This window comes from Tachysurus fulvidraco, chromosome 12 (assembly GCF_022655615.1).
Source record: "Tachysurus fulvidraco isolate hzauxx_2018 chromosome 12, HZAU_PFXX_2.0, whole genome shotgun sequence".
Taxonomy (NCBI): Eukaryota; Metazoa; Chordata; class Actinopteri; order Siluriformes; family Bagridae; genus Tachysurus; species Tachysurus fulvidraco.
The window spans coordinates 21,573,228-21,594,838 of record NC_062529.1 but is presented as its reverse complement, the minus strand read 5'-3'; the positions used below and the strand labels follow the sequence as shown (position 1 = coordinate 21,594,838).

The 21,611-nt window shown below is 39.7% G+C and overlaps 1 protein-coding gene across 1 annotated transcript; it reads left to right on the top strand.

The window, feature by feature from the left end:
* The first annotated feature begins 226 nt into the window (after window positions 1-226).
* On the top strand, window positions 227-21,280 carry aftphb (aftiphilin b). Its single transcript, XM_047821279.1, has 10 exons — window positions 227-385; window positions 6,828-8,456; window positions 9,049-9,176; window positions 9,563-9,683; window positions 11,283-11,339; window positions 11,700-11,792; window positions 12,364-12,394; window positions 15,289-15,381; window positions 19,522-19,645; window positions 20,580-21,280. The coding sequence occupies exons 2-10, from the start codon at window positions 6,861-6,863 to the stop codon at window positions 20,710-20,712; spliced, it is 2,376 nt and encodes a 791-aa protein (XP_047677235.1). The 5' UTR covers window positions 227-385; window positions 6,828-6,860; the 3' UTR covers window positions 20,713-21,280.
* Window positions 21,281-21,611: the final 331 nt, after the last annotated feature.

Below are 21,611 nucleotides of genomic sequence, written 5' to 3'. Positions count from 1 at the left end.
GGGAATATAATTATGGTGAGTTGTTTATCAGGGTGATTGTCTGTTGAAAGAAACTGTTCGTGTGCCTGTCAGCAAGTTAACACGAAGCAAGTTAAAAGATTTATAATGCTAGGCCAGTATCTCTCCGTAGACTTCCATGCTCATACCATTGTGTCCTGACCCTTCCAATATGGCGGATGTGTTGACGTATGACGTTTTTTTTTCCATTCGCGTTGAAAGCCTGTTAGGACTATGGCATTCTGGGAAAAGAGACCTATTTCAGAGGTGTACATAAATGAACTTTAGCCACTAATTACGAACTGCTATAAGGAGCAAACTGGATTAATACACCTTATTTTGTCAATTTGGTGACAATGTCATGGTTATATCTAAAAGCTAAATGAAGGTAAGAATGTGTGCGCGTGAAGCTATTTGTCATGTTAATACTCCTGACAGGTGACGTTAACGTTAGCTGGGTAGCTAGTAACAGTACTGCAAAATAACAAAACAGCTTTGTTATTAAACTTGGCATTCGGTTGTTTAACTTGTCGAAGGGAAACTTGATGCTTCGTGCTAGAAGGCGTCAAAACAATTGTTGCTATTTTGCATTTCTTTATTGTGACAAATTAGCAAATTAGCTAGTTGACTGTTTTTCCCCATTCGTATTCCGACAAACCCCGCCTCCTCCTTCAGGATTGGTCAATTCTTCAGAGTTTTGCTGCAGGCCGCGCATGAGTTGGAATTACTATCCAATGGAAGCGAACGATGCGCCGTAGGACCAGCGAATCAGGGTTTAGGAGGCGGGTTTTGTCTTAATACGGGTGCATAATTTCGCCAGTGTTTTGTAAACAGTCGAGACTAATGGAATTTCCTCATCAGAATCGGGTTAATTGGCTAAGTGTGGTTTATGGAAGCATATAGAAATATGATGGGTGAAATGTGTGAAAATGTGGTTAGCAGAAATATAAAGTATGTGAGGTTTTGCAAGAAAACAAATCCCACACCGTTACACCACCTTTACCAATACCTCCACCAGCCAGGCAGGTTGAGATCTGCAGTCCATGTCATATGCAAACAGACCAACCTGTGTACCAGGAACAACTGCATGAGATAACATTTTATTTCCCATTCTGGTGTTTGCAATTAACATTAACAGAAGCTCTTGACTTCAGATCATGCTCCACATGATTGCCGAAAATATTCAGATATTAAGATTAGAAGTTTAAATTTGCCCAGATGAAGATCAGCCCACAAGATTCAAGATTTTTATTTGTCACATACACAATTATATAGAGCATATATAACCAGCAGTGAAATGTGAGTCAGGTCCGCTCCATGGACAGATGAAAATATACATAAATATAGCTGTGAAAGAATGAAATAAAAGTAAACAATAAAAATATAAGAATAAAATATAAAAAAAAGATGTATACTGTAGAATTAAATATAGAATGGAAAATAATGTGCATGAGGGTAAACTGTAGTCTTAAATATTAAGATACACAGGGATGTATACGCGGCAAATGTACAAACAGGTTGACACTTTCAGTATGTCAATGTGAGGTAGTGAATGATGAATATCTTTCTGTAAAGTAACCACCAGCCATGTCTTGTGTAGCCAGAGCAGAACGTCTGGACCACCAAGGACCACCCAAGAGGGCATCTGACTGATATGTTTAACAAACAACCACAGTTTGTTTCTTCTTCTTTCGGCTTTTCCCTTCAGGGGTCGCCACAGCGAATCATCTCTCTCCACCTATCCCTGTCTTCTGCATCCTCAACATTTGCACCCACTAGCTTCATATCCTCATTAATTACATCCATATACCTCCTCTTTGGCCTTCCTCTTTGCCTCCTGCCTGGCAGCTCCATGTCCAACATTCTCCTACCAATATACTTACTCTCCCTCCTCTGAACATGTCCAAACCATCTTAATCTGTCTAACTTTGTCCCCCAAACGTCCAACATGAGCTGTCCCTCTGATGTACTCGTTCCTAATCCAGTCCAATCTTGTCTCTCCCAAAGAGAACCTCAACATCTTCAGCTCAGCTACCTCTAGCTCTGACTCCTGTCTCTCCTTCAGTGACACTGTCTCTAAACCATACAGCATGGCTGGTCTCACCACTGTCCCGTACACCTTCCCCTTGATTCTCGCTGATATTTTCCTATCACACAGAAATCCTGACACCTTTCTCCACCCACTCCAACCTGCCTGCACTAGCTTCTTTACTTCTTTCCCACAGTTTGTTTTGTTTAGGTGTATGAAAATGTAAAGCTCCTACAAAAACAGACGGGTTACTGAACCATCGATCATTCATTCAAGTAAAGAACTTCACATAAGTGCTCAGTGTCACAATGACTTTGTTTCCAGACAAACTGTTAACAAAATGTGACACACAATTCTCCTGGAAATCCTGTAGGATCCAACCAATCTGATGAAGACTTCGAAACTGCTGAAGCGTTTTCAATTTTGTGTGCCGTTCACATCAGACGTTCTGCCAGCGGATTACAGTTGTGACGTCTGATTGTTCAGATATTACCGTTGAAGAACGGAAGATATCAGTTTAAAAGTTTGTCTCTCTTTTTCTTAACGTTATCTAAATTTGGGCATTAAATTGGGCGCTTGTTCATTTCCTCCATTATGTTTTAAATCCCAGCTTTGGAATAGTTTCAGGTGTAATGATCCACACCTTTTATGTTTTGGATCGATTTCTGGTTGCAGGAAATGCCCAGATTTGATTTGATTTGATTGTGTTAGCTACATCTTTTTTACCCAGTCGTCATGGGAGATACTAACATTTGCATTTGTATGGGGATGTGAACATATCCTGTCAGTACTCAGGTGTGTACTGACGTGATAACAATACACTACATAATCTTACAAAATCAGATATATTTAGTGGGTGGAAAAGAGGTGGGTTTGAGATACAGACTACTGGAACTGTGGATCGAGTTTCACCATCTGTGAAGACAAAGAGACAGATCAGTTTACAGGAGATCGGTTTACTCTTTCTAACCTTGTGTGTATGTGTGTTGGTTTTTAACAGGGACATATTTGTCTTTAACTGCCATCAAATCAGTCAAATTAATAATCTACTTGAAATATCACAGTGATGAAATCTGTGGAATCTGTTTTATTGGCCCTGACTAGCTTTCGAAACCATACAAAGGTTGTTTAAATATTTTATCTTATATCTATTGCATCATATACATGTATTACGAATATGTTTCTTGGTCCTCTTCTCTGTATGACACCTGATGAAGCATCTTCTCGCTCACAGAGTCATAAACACAGAGTCATATGGCAAGATGGTCACCTCAGTAGGTAAATAATAAATACATTGGCTCTATCTGTTCTGGCTGATTTCGGTTCAGGACAGTTCTCCACGATCATACTCCAGCTACTAAAATACTTGATTCCTATTAGACAAACTAAGCCATCTAAACATATTCTGTTGCCTGTGATTGGCTGTGGCATCATCAGGGGAAGAAGGATAGCAAGCAAAGTATTTAAAAAAAAAAGTAGTAGTAGTAGAAGTGGGTTACGATAGAACCGGGTGGTTTAAGGATTTGCTCGAGGTCACAACATTAGCAGCTTGGCTGAAGCAGGAAGCAAGCTAACATGCAAATTTGACTTTTACTAAAAAACTTGGTCCTTCTTTGGGAATAGCCCTAGTGAGAATAGTGTAAGGTGAAATATCAGTGATTTCTAACTATGCAACAGCATATTCATTCAATAGGTACATAAAGTGTTAAAGGTAATAAAAGCTGCAACAAACTAACAGGTTTTTGGGAAAATGGGAAAAGATCTGGTGGTGAAAATGTAATGGTCATGTTTAATTTTGTTATATTTGAACACATAGCTTTTGTTGTGTTGTACAAGCATTTTACTTATTGTGCTTTTATAATGTTAATCGTTCTAATCAATTGAAAATGTAAACTTTTTTCAATTTTGTTATAATATTGCACATGTATCATGTAGAGCAGTGGTCCCCAACCCCTCCGTGGACCAAATGCTACCGGGTCGCCCAAGGAACATTAAATTATTTCCATTTTATTTACTGTGGTGTATTTCTCTCGGGTTTGTGCAACTTTCCATGGACGAGAGGTTAACCGGGAGCTGAGAGACGTCACCTAAAGCCGCACCAATACCGCGCATGCGCAAAATATCATGATATCGGGCCGGGTTTAGGTGACGTCTGGAGCTGAGCGGCTGCAAGCGGCAGTGGTGTTGTAGCTTTGGTGGAGAGAAGGTGTGTATCGCTCTTCTCTCTGTTCACCGGTACTTTCTCATGTTTAACAGTGCTTGGTGTACGTGTATATTGTGTTTGCTCAAATTTAACCCACAAATTAGAAAAAATGAGCACGAAACAGACGTCGTTAGAAAGTTAGAAACTCTGCCCGTGTTCTGGATTAAAGTCTTGGCGGAATACCCTGAGATTGTCACCACAGCACTTAAATCCCTATTGCCATTTCCGACATGTTATCTGTGTGAAGCGGGGTTTTCTGCAGTGACGGCAACCAAAACAAAACAACGGAATAAACTGGACATAAGCAACACACTTTGGGTGTCATTGTCTCCTATTACCCCAGATGGAACCGTCTCGTTGCAAAGAAACAAGCTCAGGGTTCTCATTGATTTAGCGTTGTAGTGAGTTAAAAAGGCAAATTATTTATTTTTATTTAATTGTATAGCTGCCACCCCCCAACCCCAGCGGGCCGCGGTAAAATTATCAAACATTGACCGGTCCGCGGTGAAAAAAAGGTTGGGGACCACTGATGTAGAGAAGCCGCCATATCATATCAAATCTAAAATGTGTGTATTGCTACCCTTTTTGAAGACTGTAATCAGATTCCAGTAAGTCCTGTGGTTAAAGGTGCACGATGTTTGAAAAATGCTTTTGTCGGGCGGACAAACAAAACTAACGTGTAGCCAGTGAGCAGAAAGGGGCGTGTCTTGTGAATATGCGGCAGAGAGAGTGTTCAGTGCGCATGTGGGACATTAGCAGAAAGTGATTAATACATTGACATGGCGGATACCTGCCGTTACCTCTGCCTCGGGTTCTAGGTGTTGAACGTCGTCTTCCGCGTGAAACGGAGCTAAACCTTTCACAGTACAACACACAGTACTACAAAAACACATTTGTATTACCATAGTATTACTCATCGAGTTCGTTTATGGATAAAAATATCCCTTCGGCCAGCTGCCCCGGCAGGTTCCGCCATAATAGTTGCCTGGGTTACGTATGTATATATGTATGTATGTATGTATGTATGTATGTGTGGGGCGAAGCTATCAAAAAAGGGGTGTCGCCCATTTTGGTTTGGGGCGTGTTTGTTTTGGTGATTTCAAACGTCAACATTGGCTTTCAAACATTGCACCTTTAAATGAACCCTAGTGGGTTATTTTGCCTGTAGTTTGTTTGCCTGTAGTTGACCAAAAAGTTGGGATAGACCATGATGATGAGGCAGATCCAGATATAAGGGACATTAAGGGTAGTTGTAGATTTCAGGGACGACACTCAGGGTTTTCCACATGAAGTGCAGATAAATTATTTACATTACATTATTTATTATTCACAGTAATTATTATTTGCCTTTACAGCTTATCTGTTTTTTTTTTTCTCCAATCAATGCGTATACAGACTGTCGCTTGTACAGACAGCGAGGCTGTAACACAAGCTGTTTGTGCTGACCTCGTTACATACAATATGGTTGCACAGAAGTCAGGCAACATTGCTGAAAGGTTCTAATTTTAATCTGTGATCATGATCGAGGTGTTTAATGGTCAGTTTGTGACTATGGGAAGGAAAACTCCAACTGAAACACTGGATGTGTTCAGTGACTTTGGTGTAATTGGTTGGTTGCTGTCATTATTTTTTATTATTCCTTTGAAGTTAAAGGTTTATCATCTGATATCATACTGTAGGTGGTAGCTCTGGTGATAGGTCTGGTTTTTTATAGGTCTGGAGTTACAACACTGACAAAACATTACAGTGTGCCAAAACTTCTGGTGGGCCAAAACATTTGTTTGTGTGGACGCCAACTATTCCAGTTACATTGTTGTTTAATAGGAGAATAAATTCCATGTTTTTCATAATGGTTAGGCTATGCTCATATCTATACGCAAACAATTTCTTTTGTACTCACCATTTTCCAGCAATGTCCAATGTCATTAATAAAAAAAAAAAACTATGTCTGTGTGTGGGGGTATGTATGGGTGTTAATACCTTTGCCACGGTTTTAGTAGGACTGATCTAATGTTGGCCTTAAACCTTTTTGACAGTTACAGCTGTAATAGTTCATATATGTTTGCTTAAAGGTAGGGCCTCCGCTGTTTGAAAGCCAATGTTGACATTTGAAATCACCAAAACAAACACGCCCCTAACCCAAATGGGTCCCACCCCTGTATTGATAGCTCCGCCCACACATACATACGTAAACCAGGCAACTAATGGAAAGAAATGTGTCTATCATAGTTGGAAGAACAATACGGTTGCAGATAAACAAACAAGCAAAAATGACACACAAACATAATCATGCAAAGGACAAAGGCATATATTAGTTCTGTGTAACAAAGCAAAACCAACGTTACTCACCTATCGAGAAGGAAAAAAGCGCCTCTGCATCTTAAGTAAAGTCGGCCACATATTCACAGATTCGAATTTCCATATTGACAAGACACACCCCTTTCTGCTCATTGGCTACACGTTAGTTTTGTTTTTGTTTGACGCCTGAAACATTTCTCAAACAAAGGAGACCCTACCTTTAAGAGTGACAATTGCACTACTGATCTGGTTACAACATCCAAGTAATGCTCAAAATCTGTTCCTTTGTTTGTTCTTTAGGTTTATGTGTCCTCTAGGTGGCACTAGAGGATCATGGATCCTGACGTTGTCCGCATGTATTCCTCCTCCCCCCCTCCTCTCGATGAGGATGGAGAGGAGGAAGACGAAGACGACTTTGGTGAGTTTGGAGGTTACTGCTGTGACGTGTCATCTAGTTTCAGCTTCTCAGAGTACGACACGCCCGCTTCGTTTGGTCAGTCGTTTGAGACGGATACCTCACCTCCTGACAGATACAACACATTTACACTGAGTGTCGGTCAGCCAGAAAAAGAGTTGGCACTTAAAGAGGAAGAAATGCTAAAGGACCGGGAAGCTCCAAATCTCAAGTCACTGGTATGTGCAAGTGATGATTCTGTGGACTCTGGGAATGGAAATCTGGAGACATCTAAAGTTCTTCTCAATGGTCCTTTATCCCCTGACTTACAGGGGGAGTTCTCAGTGGACTCTGCTACAGGGAAGCATATCACCTCAGAGCGTCAGGATTTCGAAGATGAGCACAGCAACAACCCAAACTGCTTTAGTAATGGCCCCATCACTTTTTGCTCTGGTAAAGAGTTGGTGTTGCCTACAGTAACTAGCACCAAAAGCACAGAATCTGTGGTAGTATCTAGAGCGGAGGATTCCTGCACAGTATCTGATAAAGCAGAGGATCCTATTGATTCTCGTGAGATACTGAAGGATAGCACCTCTCAGACAAAGGTGTCTGAGGCTGTGGACACACTGGCAGGAGAAGGGGTTACTGAAACCCAGGAAGGTGATTTCAGTCTGGAAGTTGAGGAACAAATCAACAAGGAAAAAACTGAAAAGGAGGAAACAGAAGTTGTTGTGCTGTCTGGTACTTGTGGACCTTCTAGTGCTTCCTTTTGCAAAATACAGATACAGAGTCACTCTGAAGTAATGGAAGATGTTGCCGATAAATTGTTGGCACCGGTAGCAGAGAATGTTCCAATGTTTGATACGAAGTTAAAGGAAAACTTTGAGAACTGTAACAAGGTTCCAGTAAGTCCTGTGGTTAAAGGACCCATTGTGGTTCCTGGAAAAGTAGAACTGGAAGATTTTGAGGAAATGTGCTTGCCTGTAGTTGACCCAACAGAGGGGATAGACCACGATGATGATGCAGATCCAGATATAAAGGAAGTTAAGAGAGTTGTAGTTCTGTCTTCAATGGATTCAGATGAGGACTTTGGAGATTTCAGGGACGACACTCAGGGTTTTCCAGACAACAGCCAGACCGAATCCTTGAGTCAGGAGGGATTTGCTGACTTTGTGACCGCACTATCAGACTGCTCCTCGCATGATGAGTTTGCAGATGCAGACACCCTGAAGGACTTGAAGGAAGAAGATGAACTGGCTGCAGAAGATGAAAATGATGATGATGTTAATGATAACGACGATGACACTAATAATCATGGAACGATATGTACAGAACTGCCCCCAAGCGATAGCTTTGCAGATTTTAGTTCGGCGCCGTTTGGAGGACTAGCAAGCACTACTGGTGAAAGTTGGGCAGAGTTTGGCCAGCAGGAGGAGTGTGAAGTACAGCAGGAGTCTTGGGTAGCATTCGAAGAGGAACAGAAAAGTATTGCGACAGCGCCCTCTAATGATAGCCTCCAGAATGACAATGTGTTGGTATGTAGGGGAAATTTTTTTTAGTTACATTTGCACCACCTTTTAAAAATTTTGGTTTGAAAGTTACTATAATCTAAAACTGAGAGCGCAGACTGACCTATTATTATCACAAAAATAAGTAGGAAGGCAAGTCTGCCATTAATTATTATCAGTACCTCTTCCTTGACTTCAAACTATGGTTTGTATAAATGGCGGAAGACTTGAAGGTAAATCAGGCTATTTGTGATGAGGTAGTTGATGCCTGTATTCTTGCTAAATATACTATATATGTCCAAGCTGAATATACTAATGATACAAATTAATAGAATAGAATAAAGTCCCCATATATGATCATAAAATGTTATAAATTTTATAATTTAGTTTATCAGTTTATGGTAAGATGCTAGTGTCGCGTTGATACCTGGATTGCTTACTATGGTTTTAAACAGACCAAGATGTACTAAAGTTTTCCCAGAGGACCCAACTTAGCAGTAATTATAAAGTTTGCTATAGTCGCAGACTTAATGAAAACCAAAACAGCTAAATAAGTTATATGATATAAAGAGAAATTAAAGTAAGATAGAAAGATGTCTCTGCATTTTTCTTCTGTCAGAAAAAAACTGAAGTACACAAACTGCAGTACCTTTTCCAAATCAATTTCCCTTTGGAGATGGCTCCCGAGCACTCGGATGTGCCGACCCTTCAGGCCCTGCTGGAGCCCCAGGACCATGTGGAAAACAGGTGCCGTAAGCATGTTCAGCCAACAGTGACATTTACGTATTCTGATAACTAAAAAGGCACAAATTGTTAGCAATAAGATAAAAACATTGTCTTGTGATATATCTGTACCATGGTCTAGGGCAGGGGTGTCCAGTCTTATCGACAAGGGGCTAGTGTGGGTGCTGGTTTTCACTCCAATCATGCAGAGGTTTCGTACACCTGATTCGACCTGGTCAATCAGTTCATCTCAGTGGCTTCTGTTTGGCTGAAATGAAAACCTGCACCCAACCAGTCCCTTACCAGATAAGATTGGGCAAGCATTTTTTAATTTAATCAAATTCATGGTTGCTAATACTGAAGCAGATACTGAAGCACTTTCTTCCTTCTTCTTGCCCATGTTGTCTCAGGGAGTCTGGAGCCATGTGGCGCCACCTGTTGGACATCCACAATGCCTACGGCCTCAAAGTGCAATGGGTCGGCTCACACAGCAACAGAATTCTGCTGGACTGCCTGGGAATCTACAACATTGTACGTAGAAAACACTTCCGGAAAATCTACAGGGGTCAACTATGTGAATGTGGTTCTGGGTTGTTTTGTAATTTAAAGAATAAAATATGGGGCAGGATCGACACAGATACATTAATAATACACAAACGAGGGGCAGGAAGTAAAATGCATGAGCCTCTTTCAACTATTCGAAAGCAGACTAAAAAATTATTAGATTCAGTTTTTTCAACTGTTTGTAAGCAAAGTTGGTTTCCCTCTTGATGGTCAGAATACATTTGTACCCTGAAGCTAGTATCACATAAACAACCTGTGAAAAGTTTTTTATTCAGATTTACTTTATGTAACGATCAGTGTTGACTGCTTTCTTCGTTCATGCAGAGTTCTTTTGACGTCTTTCACCCGCTTTGAAACTTCTTTGTTTTATTCCTTCAGGAGTCTCCGAATGTTCTTGTAACGTCTAACAACAATTAACACACAATAAACTAATTGAAGTATTGTTTTCATTACCAAATTTACAGGTTCCATTTATTCCTTAAAACTGAACTGCTGTTCATCCCAGGTGATTCATCCCCAGGTCATGATCTTGCTATATCCTTGCACAACGATCTGATCTCCCCTTCAGCCACAGCTCGCAACCTTGGGGTAACCACGGACAATCAACTGTCCTTTTCCTCTCATGTTGCTAATGTGACTCGCTCATGTCGGTTTCTTCTCTACAACATTTAGAAGGATACGGCCATTTTTGTCCACACAGGCTGCTCAGGTACTTGTTCAGTCTCTTGTCATTTCTAGACTGGATTACTACAATGCAATGCTGGCAGGTCTACCTATGAACGCAATCCGTCCTCTGCAAATGATCCAAAATGCAGCTGCCCGGCTTGTTTTCAACATGCCAAAGTTCTCGCATACCACCCCGCTGCTGCGATCCCTCCACTGGCTTCCGGTAGCTGCACGCATCCGATTCAACACACTGATGCTGGCCTACAAAGCCAAAAACGGACCAGCTCCCTTTTACCTCAAAGCCCTCATCATTCCTCGCACTGCACCCCACAACCTCCGATCTACCAGCACTGCTCGACTGGTTCCACCATCTCTCAGGGTAAGAGGTAAGTATACTACACGACTCTTCTCTGTTCTGGCACCAAGCTGGTGGAATGAACTTCCCCTAGAGGTCCGGACAGCTGAGTCACTGGCTATTTTCAAGCGGCGGTTGAAGACCTACTTATTCAGGAAGCACTTCAACTAGCACTTCTTTCCTTATCTTTTGCATTTAAAAAAAAAAAACCTTTGACACTTTTTTATTGTAACTTTGAACAAATGTTTTAAACTCATGGTATCTTAAGTATGTAACCTAGTGAATCAGCATTAATGTATTCAATTGTTAGAGATTTAAGCACTTGTACGTCACTCTGGATAAGGGCGTCTGCCAAATGCTGTAAATGTAAATGTCATGCAACACAGTATATGCACCAAGTAGCTTTTTTAGTTGCCAACTTAGTAAAACAGGGTGTGAAGAACCTGTAAAACAGGGTGTGAAGTTTCTGTTTACATTTTCAATCAGTCGAATGTCTTGTTTGGTTCTCAAAGCAAAGTTTACTTCTATGTTTATCTCTCTTGCAGCTGTTTACTGGTCAGAACAAGCAGCCTGTCATTGTACCCATGTTTGCTGCCGGACTGGTAAGTTAACTCCAGAGCTAATTGTGCCAAAAATGGCATATGCAAATCTTTCTTCATTCATTTATTTATTTTCAGCACTTTTTTCCTGGTCATGGTTGCTGTGATTTCAGAGATTATTGTAATAATCCTAAACTGTAAAAAGTCTAAAACACTTCCAGCATATTTATTTGTCAATTTTATTAGGAGTCAAAGCAACCTACTAATTTAGATGCTTTAATAACATCCTGGTTTTAATGCAAATGTTTTCTGGTGTTCGAATGTGTAAGCAATAAGATCATTCAAATGTACTTAGACATTAAAATAGTACTAAATAAATTAATTCATTAAAAACACCTATCTCACCGTCTTTTTTTCTCTTAGGGTATGCTTGAACCTACCAAAGAGCCTGTGAAACCCTCCTCCATCTTTTCCGAATCTTCACCTTTTCAGGGACGATCCGCTCTATGCACTCGGGTACGGAGGGAAGAATCCTAAAGTGGTGCAATGTAATACGAGCCAATAGTGGACATAGGTGTAACACAGACACAAAGAGCTTAGTACACGTAAATACATAGTATGCGCATTCATGCGATTATCCAATCAGCCAATCATACCTCATTAGGGCAGCATTGTTATGCATCTTAATCATTAACCATGGTTGTTTTCAGAGGTTTCGTGTTGATTAGGAAGATTAAACGAGAATGGTACAAAATGTCATCAATCTGTTGCCACAGTGAGCGTGAGCACATCAAACATGGCAAAACATCACTGGTCATTTTTAAATCTTTATCTCTCCAGGTTTAGTGAACACATGCCCATGGTAGACTCAGATTCTTGGCTGTTTCTGGCTCACAGAAGTGGAACCTAATGCGATTTGTCACTGTATATAGTTAACCTCAGGATTCCACATATTGTGTGTTGTGAGATGCTTTTCTGCTCACTCTGACTGTAAAGAGTGATTATTAGCACTAACATAGAGATGATTTGCACTAAGGAAGCCTTGTCCTTATTTAATTGACATTGTGTGTGTGTGTGTGTGTCACAGGTGGCGTCCTCATTAAGCTTAGATGATGACGGTACGTCTCAGCGCCGAGCTTCTTTCTCTGTAACGCAACGCAAATCCACCCGTCACTCTCGACAGAAATCTTACTCCTGATACAACTTCCTTCCTCTGTTTTCCTTCTTCCTGTATCGTAGCTGTCCTTATCCTTTCATCTCCATTCTGCCACACCGTTTCCTGACGATCGGACGCAGATCATCATTTTCTTCTGCCGCTGTTTCCTGTCCTTTAATCGTTTATTTCTCCGCTCTAATGAATAAACTGGACTGCCTTAAAACAAGGTGCCATAGTCCTGCATAGAGGACAAGCCTTCTGTCTGTCATAGTTCTCTCATGTCTTCTACCTTCTATCTCTTTGCTGTAATCACTCTGGTTTTTATGCTGCACCCTGAGATGTACTACCTCAGTCGGTCAATATGCAATATTTTTGACCGACGTATTCCAGTCGTACGCTCCCGCGTCTCAGGCCGCGCTGATAATTTGTCAGGTTCGGTGCAAACAAAGCCATTTCTCTGAGCAGGTGCTAAATCTTTTAAAGGAAAATCACTCAGCATTTGGAAAACAAAAATGAATATTGTGTACACCATAGCCTCAGTTTCACCTGGTGAACCAGGTGCACTTTTCCAGAGAGACTTAACTTCTCATGACCTATATGTATGTATATGTTCATCTACATCGCCACTAACAACAAGCCAGAAAAAGTGGAATTGAACTCAATGACATTGAACATTGAACATGAGACATTGAATTCATAAATTTCCTCATGACACGAGTGGCCACTTACAGCACAAAGAGTGCAGCAAGTAACAAGATTGGACTTTTTTTTTAAACAATCCTGCAGTAGATAATATGCTTAGCAATTTGGGTTTCCTTCAAACCACAAGCAATCCCACTGGCTTGTGAACTAACTGACAGAGAAATGTCATTAACATCATTACAGTGGCGTTTATTAAGTATAGTACAAGTTTATCTGACAAGTCAGGGGTAGACAAATTCTAGACAAGTCAGGGGTAGACAAATCAGAAGTCCAATCTGTTAGCCGAGCACCAGGCAAGTGAGACCTTTTGATGTTCTGCCCATTCCAATTTTTTGGTCTAATCTAATATGATCTAATAAAATGTGATGAGCTCTTCAGCTAGTTAAGTGCATTTAAAAAAAAATCTAAGGATATGGGACGAGGACACTAACAGTGTTCACTTTTAACAAAGATTCTACAAATTGGTTAAAAATGAGCCATTAGTTATTATATTACTCCGGCTAGCATCTTTATCTAATGTCGATATGTGTAACGTGCGAGCTGAAAAAGTCTAGTGAGTTTTTATGAGTTTTAAACTTCAATTTTGTCGTTTAATTCCTGATTCTCTTCCTGAATCCTAAATTATACACTGTGTTTTACTGACAGTTAGATCTTGGTGTTTAGGTGGGATTCAGAAGACTAAAGAGTGTTGAGCTACTGATTTGTCCACCCCTGAGGTTCTGGTACGTGTACAGTTATAGCGTCGATCTATCTGCTCTTCAGACTTAAATTTATACTTATGAAGTTTTGGAACAGCACTTAATATTACAAAAGGGGTTCCTTTAAAGGGACACGGAGAAGGCGAGCGGCCGGACGTACAGTAGGATGATGTATAGCATTAAAATGCACTTGCACTTGCGGAGTTATCCCTGTGTCCCATGCTGCAGAATTTAATCTCTACCTTTCTGTGAAGATCCAAATTCACAAAAAAAACACAATAAACGGAAGTCATATTTATTGAAAATAGTGTGAAATATATGAAAAAAAGATTAATATTTGAGTTTCAAGGGTTCAGGGTTTTTTGGGTTTTTTTTAATTATTATTATTTATTTTTTATTCTGATGCATGAGTATATTATAATTATATGCATTGTCAAATTTCAATTTTAATCGTTCAGATATTCAGTAGATTAGCACAGTTTACTAACCCTGTTTGGGTTCAACTCAAGATTTTTATTTACATCTTTCACTTCTTCAACAGTTTGTCTCCTCGATCTGTCATTCTGTTTCTTTTCCTTCGTCTCAATCTTCCTGATAAAAGATGATTAAACTGTGATTTGATTTCTGGTTGCACTTTTGATTTTTTTTTACTCTCTTCCTTTCTCAGGTTTGAATTATATAATTATTAATGTTGAAAACTTTAGACCAAGCTTGTAAAATCGGTCAAATAAAACGGTTTATACTGCACATCATATTTCCTCACATTTTTTTCATATTTCCGATTCTTTGCTGTTTCGCCTGTCGGCTCTTTGTCTTCACTCTTCTTTCTTCAGCCTGATAAAGATATCATTGATATCATCATTGAGAAATCTTTAAATGTGTCATCAAGCTCTGATATCTTGTTTATTAACAAATAGTGCTTAAAATGGGGAAAAACAGTCTCAGGCTTCTATGTAAAATCTTACACCTACAATTTCCCCCCTTTCCTTCTTTCTTTCTTTCTCTCCCCCTTTTTTCTTTTCTTTCTTTCTTTTTCCTTTCTTTCTTTTTCTCCCCCTTTTTTCTTTCTTTCTATGTTTCTTTCTCTCCCCTTTTTCCTTTCTTTCTTTCTTTTTCCTTTTCTTTCTTTCTTTCTTTCTCTCCCCCTTTTTTCCTTTCTTTCTTTCTTTCTTTCTTTCTTTCTTTTTCCTTTTCTTTCTTTCTTTCTTTCTCTCCCCCTTTTTTCCTTTCTTTCTTTCTTTCTTTCTTTCTTTCCCCTTTTTTCTTTTCTTTCTTTGGCTTTTTGGGAAAAAAATCACATTTATCTACTCTTTATTTATGTACCCCCCCCCCCAAGTCTATGAGTGTGTGTGTGTGTGTGTGTGTGTGTGTGTGTGCTTGTGGGCATGGTGTGTGGCATTAACCTTTTTTTTTAACCCTCACGTTCTTCCACGTGTGCTGCCATTATTCACTGTAGCACCAGGGGGCGCTGTCACACAACTCAACCTCGATTTCTTTGGGCCTGTGGAGGACAGTAGCTCAGATATTGACACTGAGACACCGATGCCAGGTGAGAGAATGGGATCAGTTCTGAGCAATACACACACACACACACACACACAGACATTACCTACTGTATATGCTAAGGGTACAGTGATGACATGATCAGAGAGCTGATTATTACGAATAATAACGATGTCACAAAAAGTCACTTAATCAATGATTGAAGAAATTAGTGCTTTAAGCTAAAACTGAGTCACTGGGGTTTGATTTACTAACTAAATTTGGACATTTACCAACCAATTAATATAAGTTTTGGCCTATAATGTTGTCCTCTTTGACAGGTTAAACAATGTTATAGCATTAAGCACAGTTTTATCGCTGTTCCACCCCTAGCATATATTCACTCTGGCATACATAAAGAATAAAACAACACAACGTTTGTGCTGTTATACGGAAAAATAATCATTAACCATATACAACCATGAAGTCGATTATTTTCTTATAACAGCGAGTCGCAAAGTGTTTTATGACTCTTACACCACAGCAACTACTTAAAAAAACCAAAGCTTACTAGATTTATTTGTTATAAAACATGACATACTTTTTATCCATTTACATAGTTACAACTAATGTTTACAGTCTTCTCTCAGTCACTGAAGTTCATTTTAATGAATCGACTCTGACTCCCGAGTTGCTTTCCAGACACTTCACACTGCTTGACTCTGTAGTGTACAGTTATAGAAGAGACACAAACTTTATTTTAGAGACCCCTCATGTGATATCACAACGCTCATACACAGCGGCGCTGTGACAGCGCTCTTCCACTCACGTGTGGAACATGAGTACGGCTCTCATAGAAAGTCATTACATGCGTCTTCACTGATAGGTGTTTAAAAGAAGAATCCTGTGCTGGAAATTACATCCATTAGTTTTCAGCAAACAAACAATGACAAAATCAAACGCTTTTGCCCAAAACAATCATGAGAACTCTACAGGAGGGACTGATTATTAATCACACACTCTGGTGTTTTCTAGATGAGGTTCAGTTCCTTTTTTTTTGCAATCTGGTTCATCACAAAATTTTGTCTTGTATCGTGTCAGGGAGTTTTTCCTCACCACCATCACCTCTGTCGCTCATTAAGGAAAGTTTTAAGAAAGCTGCTTTTTGATGATGTCCAGTGTTCGAAAGCGCCCGATAAATTAAATAGAATGATGGCAGATTTATGGGAGGCACGGTGGCTTAGTGATTAGCACATTCGCCAGCGCTGTGGTATAGCATACAGTTCTACACACATGTAGACATTTCCTCACATCCTTATTGAACAAGTTGCTGTGACTCTCCTGCTTCTTTGACTTGCGGAGTGAACTCTCTTTTTTTTTTGCGGGTCTTCTTCATGATCCATGACCTTTCAAGAAAGAGGGTTTGTTTTTCTCTGTTTTTCTGCTTCACCTGGTTTTACAAACAGGTCCTGTTAGTAAAATCAGGACACGTTGTGTGTTCCTCGGTTAACCTCAGCAATGAACTGAATTCTGCAATGAAGCACACAAACACTACAACAAGAAAAACCTGTTGATTGTGAGGGTAGAAAAGGGTTGTGAGTTCAAATCCCAGGATCAGCTGTCACTGCTCAGCCCCTGAGGACTGCCCAGAACCATGATGGTGTGGTGTTTAAGGTGTCAGCCCACTGATCAGTAGGTTGTCAGTTACAAATCCCAGGTCCCTCAAACTGCTCAGTTGTATAAAAATGAAATAAAAAGTAAGTCGTTCTGGATAAAATTAGGGGATTAAGAGTTAGCATAAAGTGACCCAGTTCTGAGCTGTACTTTACGTGACTAGTCATTTAAAGCAATGGACAGCCTTTTTGTGTCTTCAGGAGATAATATAGATGTTAAGAATACATGGCTGTGCACAGCATAATGGGAAATTACTGAGATTCTCAGTCGATGAGGTTTACATCATAAGGACACACGGGACAAGTAATAAATCATCACCTATCACTTGGTACAAAGCTGTTTATTTATTTTTTTTTGCCACATTTCACAAAATCTCCTCGTATTTCATTTTGTAAGAATTCTTGCCTTCAAAATGTTCATTTTTTTGACCAGATTTTTTTTTCAATAGGTACTTGGTTCAAATTCACTCTACCGTCAAATCCTGGCCGTTTATTTGACTTTTTTGTCAACAATATTTTAAAAAATATTTAAAATTTAACAAAATGTACAGAAATGTTGCAAGCCCAAGTGTTTGTGCTTTGCTCACAACTGTGTGTGTGTGTGTGTGTGTGTGTGTGTGTGTGTGTGTGTGTGTGTGTGTGTGTGTGTGTGTGTGTGTGTGTGTGTGTATGTGTTAAACTGTGTGTGTGTGTGAGACTGTGGTTGTGTTAAACTGTGTGCATGTGTTAAACTGTGTGTGTGAAACTGCTGGTGTGTTAAACTGCTGGTGTGTTAAACTGTTGGTGTGTTAAACTGTGTGCATGTGTTACCGTGTGCATGTGTTAAACTGTGTACATGTGTTAAACTGTGGGTGTGTTAAACTGTGTGTGTGAAACTGTTGATGTGTTAAACTGTGTGCATGTGTTAAACTGTGTGTGTGTGTGTGTGTGTGTGTGTGTGTGTGTGTTAAACTGTGTGGTGTGTGAGACTGTGGTTGTGTTAAACTGTGTGCATGTGTTAAACTGTGGGTGTGTTAAACTGTGGGTGTGTTAAACTGTGTGTGTGAAACTGTTGATGTTTTAAACTGTGTGCATGTGTTAAACTGTGGGTGTGTTAAACTGTGTGTGTGAAACTGTTGATGTTTTAAACTGTGTGCATGTGTTAAACTGTGGGTGTGTTAAACTGTGTGTGTGAAACTGTTGATGTTTTAAACTGTGTGCATGTGTTAAACTGTGGGTGTGTTAAACTGTGTGTGTGAAACTGTTGATGTTTTAAACTGTGTGCATGTGTTAAACTGTGGGTGTGTTAAACTGTGCATGTGTTAAACTGTGGGTGTGTGAAACTGTTGGTGTGTTAAACTGTGGGTGTGTTAAACTGTGTGCATGTGTTAAACTGTGTGCATGTGTTAAACTGTGTGTGTGTGAAACTGTTGGTGTTAAACTGTGTGTGTGAAACTGTTGGTGTGTGAAACTGTTGGTGTGTGAAACTGTTGGTGTGTTAAACTGTTGGTGTGTTAAACTGTTGGTGTGTTAAACTGTGTGCATGTGTTAAACTGTTGGTGTGTTAAACTGTGTGCATGTGTTAAACTGTGTGTGTGAAACTGTTGGTGTGTTAAACTGTTGGTGTGTTAAACTGTTGGTGTGTTAAACTGTTGGTGTGTTAAACTGTGTGCATGTGTTAAACTGTGTGTGTTAAACTGTGTGCATGTGTTAAACTGTGGGTGTGAAACTGTTGGTGTGTGAAACTGTTGGTGTGAAACTGTTGGTGTGTGAAACTGTTGGTGTGTTAAACTGTTGGTGTGTTAAACTGTTGGTGTGTTAAACTGTGTGCATGTGTTAAACTGTGTGTGTGAAACTGTTGGTGTTAAACTGTGTGTGTGAAACTGTTGGTGTGTTAAACTGTGTGCATGTGTTAAACTGTTGGTGTGTTAAACTGTTGGTGTGTTAAACTGTTGGTGTGTGAAACTGTTGGTGTGTTAAACTGTGTGCATGTGTTAAACTGTGTGCATGTGTTAAACTGTGTGCATGTGTTAAACTGTTGATGTGTTAAACTGTTGGTGTTTTAAACTGTTGGTGTTTTAAACTGCGGGTGTGTTAAACTGTTGGTGTGTTAAACTGTGTGCATGTGCTAAACTGTGTGTGTGAAACTGTTGGTGTGTTAAACTGTTGGTGTGTTAAACTGTGTGCATGTGCTAAACTGTGTGTGTGAAACTGTTGGTGTGTTAAACTGCGGGTGTGTTAAACTGCGGGTGTGTTAAACTGCGGGTGTGTTAAACTGTGGGTGTGTTAAACTGTGGGTGTGTTAAACTGCGGGTGTGTTAAACTGTGGGTGATGTTGCATGTATTTTTGTTTAATTGTGAGAAGGAGAGAGAGAGATACAAGTTGACCTGAAAAACAAGAGTATCTGTGGATTAGGGTCGTTTCTATACAGTCTGTGTGTGTTTGTGTGTAGTAATATTAAAGTGTAAATTTGTCTGTGTGTGTGTGTGTGTGTGTGTGTGTGTGTGTGTGTGTGTGTGTGTGTGTGTGTGTGTGTGTGTGTGTGTGTGTGTAGGAGTGGATCCAGAGTTGTATGAACTGACCACTGCTAAATTAGAGAGCAGTAATGCTAGCAGTAATGTAGCGGACGCTTTCACCAGACTAATGGAGACCGCTGAAAAGAGTAGCACTGTGACCAGGTGTGTTTATACACACACACACACACACGCACACACACACACACACACCTCATCACATGATCTTAAGGGAAATGTTTTTGTTTTTTGAAGCTTCTTATGAAAAAAGCTTCTTATGAACAAAAAAGCAAAATAAAAGCATTTTCTCTGGAGCGCTCAGACTTTTGTAGCCCACTGTACAACTCAGAGTCTAACGCCATCATAGGAGCTTTTATTTAGAGAACTTGCTCAAAAAATCCACCATGTATGAATGGATGGATAGATAGAAAGATAGTTAGATAGATAAAAGGATAGGTGGACATTATAGATAGATGAACAGAAGGACATGATAGATGGACAGATGGATGCATCTAGGGACAGAAGGACAGACAGACAGATGAAAAGAAAGAAAGAAAGAAAGAAAGAAAGAAAGAAAGAAAGAAAGAAAGAACTGAGATAGATAGATACAAATAGACAGATAGATACAAAGAAAGAAAGAAAAAGAGAAAGAAAGAAATAACTGAGACAGAAGAAAGAAAGAAAGAAAGAAAGAAAGAAAGAAAGAAAGAAAGAAAGAAAGAAAGAACTGACAGACAGATAAAAGAAAGAAAGAACTGACAGATAGATAGAAGAAAGAAAGAAAGAACTGACAGACAGATAGAAGAAAGAAAGAAAGAAAGAAAGAAAGAAAGAACTGACAGACAGAGATAGAAGAAAGAAAGAAAGAAAGAAAGAAAGAAAGAAAGAAAGAAAGAAAGAAAGAAAGAAAGAGAAAGAAAGAAAGAACTGACAGACAGACAGACAGACAGGTAATTTTCATTGCATTCAAACAGTACAGACTCAGTCATGATGCGGTCATGGAGCGAACTGCGTGTGTGTGCGTGTGTGATCGTGTGTGTGATCGTGTGTGGCGTGTGTATGCGTGTGTGTGTGTGTGTGTGTGTGTGTGTGTTCACAGGAAGCCCGAGCGAGACGGAGAGATAAGTCAGGAGGCAGCGCAGGTGATCTCTCTCCTCCCCAATCTGTCTTTCATGCACGCAAGGGTCCTCATGTTCCCTTCCACCCTGACTCCAGCGACCAGTCACCCATGACGTTCCGCCTCCAGCCAGTTTTCACCTCAGCGGCTTTCATCCTCCAGTGACCTCTGACCTCACCTGAACCCGTACCGCAGGTTCATTCATAACAACAAGAGAAAGCACCGTCACTTTCTCGAGCGCTGTTCATCTTTTTTGTAGTGCATGTTTTTGGTCTCAATCCTTTGTCTTACGTCTTTGTGCAACATTTAGATTAAACTCAAACTGTGTTTTTTTTTCCTCTGAAATTTCACCTGTGTAACAGAAAAACAACTGCACATTTTATTACTTGAAAGCTCACTAACTTATTAACAGAACAGACTGACGGATCGTTAGATACCTTTTGCTTTGTGCTCCTTAAATTTTTACTTCATCGCAAATCTTCTCGAAGTCTCCTTTCATTCCTAACTAAGGTAGACGAGTATTAGACATTTCCTTTGTTGTGTGTTGAGTCCGTCTCCTTTAACCGATCGACGAGCATTTCTTCGAGAATGTTACTAAAGACATGAGTTTTTATTTATAACCGCTACCATTAGGTAAGCAGCTGTCTATTTATTATGTTATATTATATACATTATCCATCTTCTTCATGTGTTTGTCTGTATTTATTTTTGCCAGTATGTGAGGTTGGATTTTTGCACGTGAACTGAATGACTGATTGACACGTAAGAATGTTCCTATGGAGAAAAATAAATAAATAAATAAATAAATAAATAAATAAAACACGGTATGCTTGAGAACTTTGGAGAAAGTAAAAGGATCATATTTTTTTGTTGTTTTAACCCAATTCATGTGAATTTACAGTTAAAATTTTAGAACGAATTTGTTGTCGTCGTCTTTCGGCTGCTCCTTATTTAGGGTCGCCACAGCCGATCATCCGATCCACAGAGTTTCACGTCATACTCACTTTTGGACAC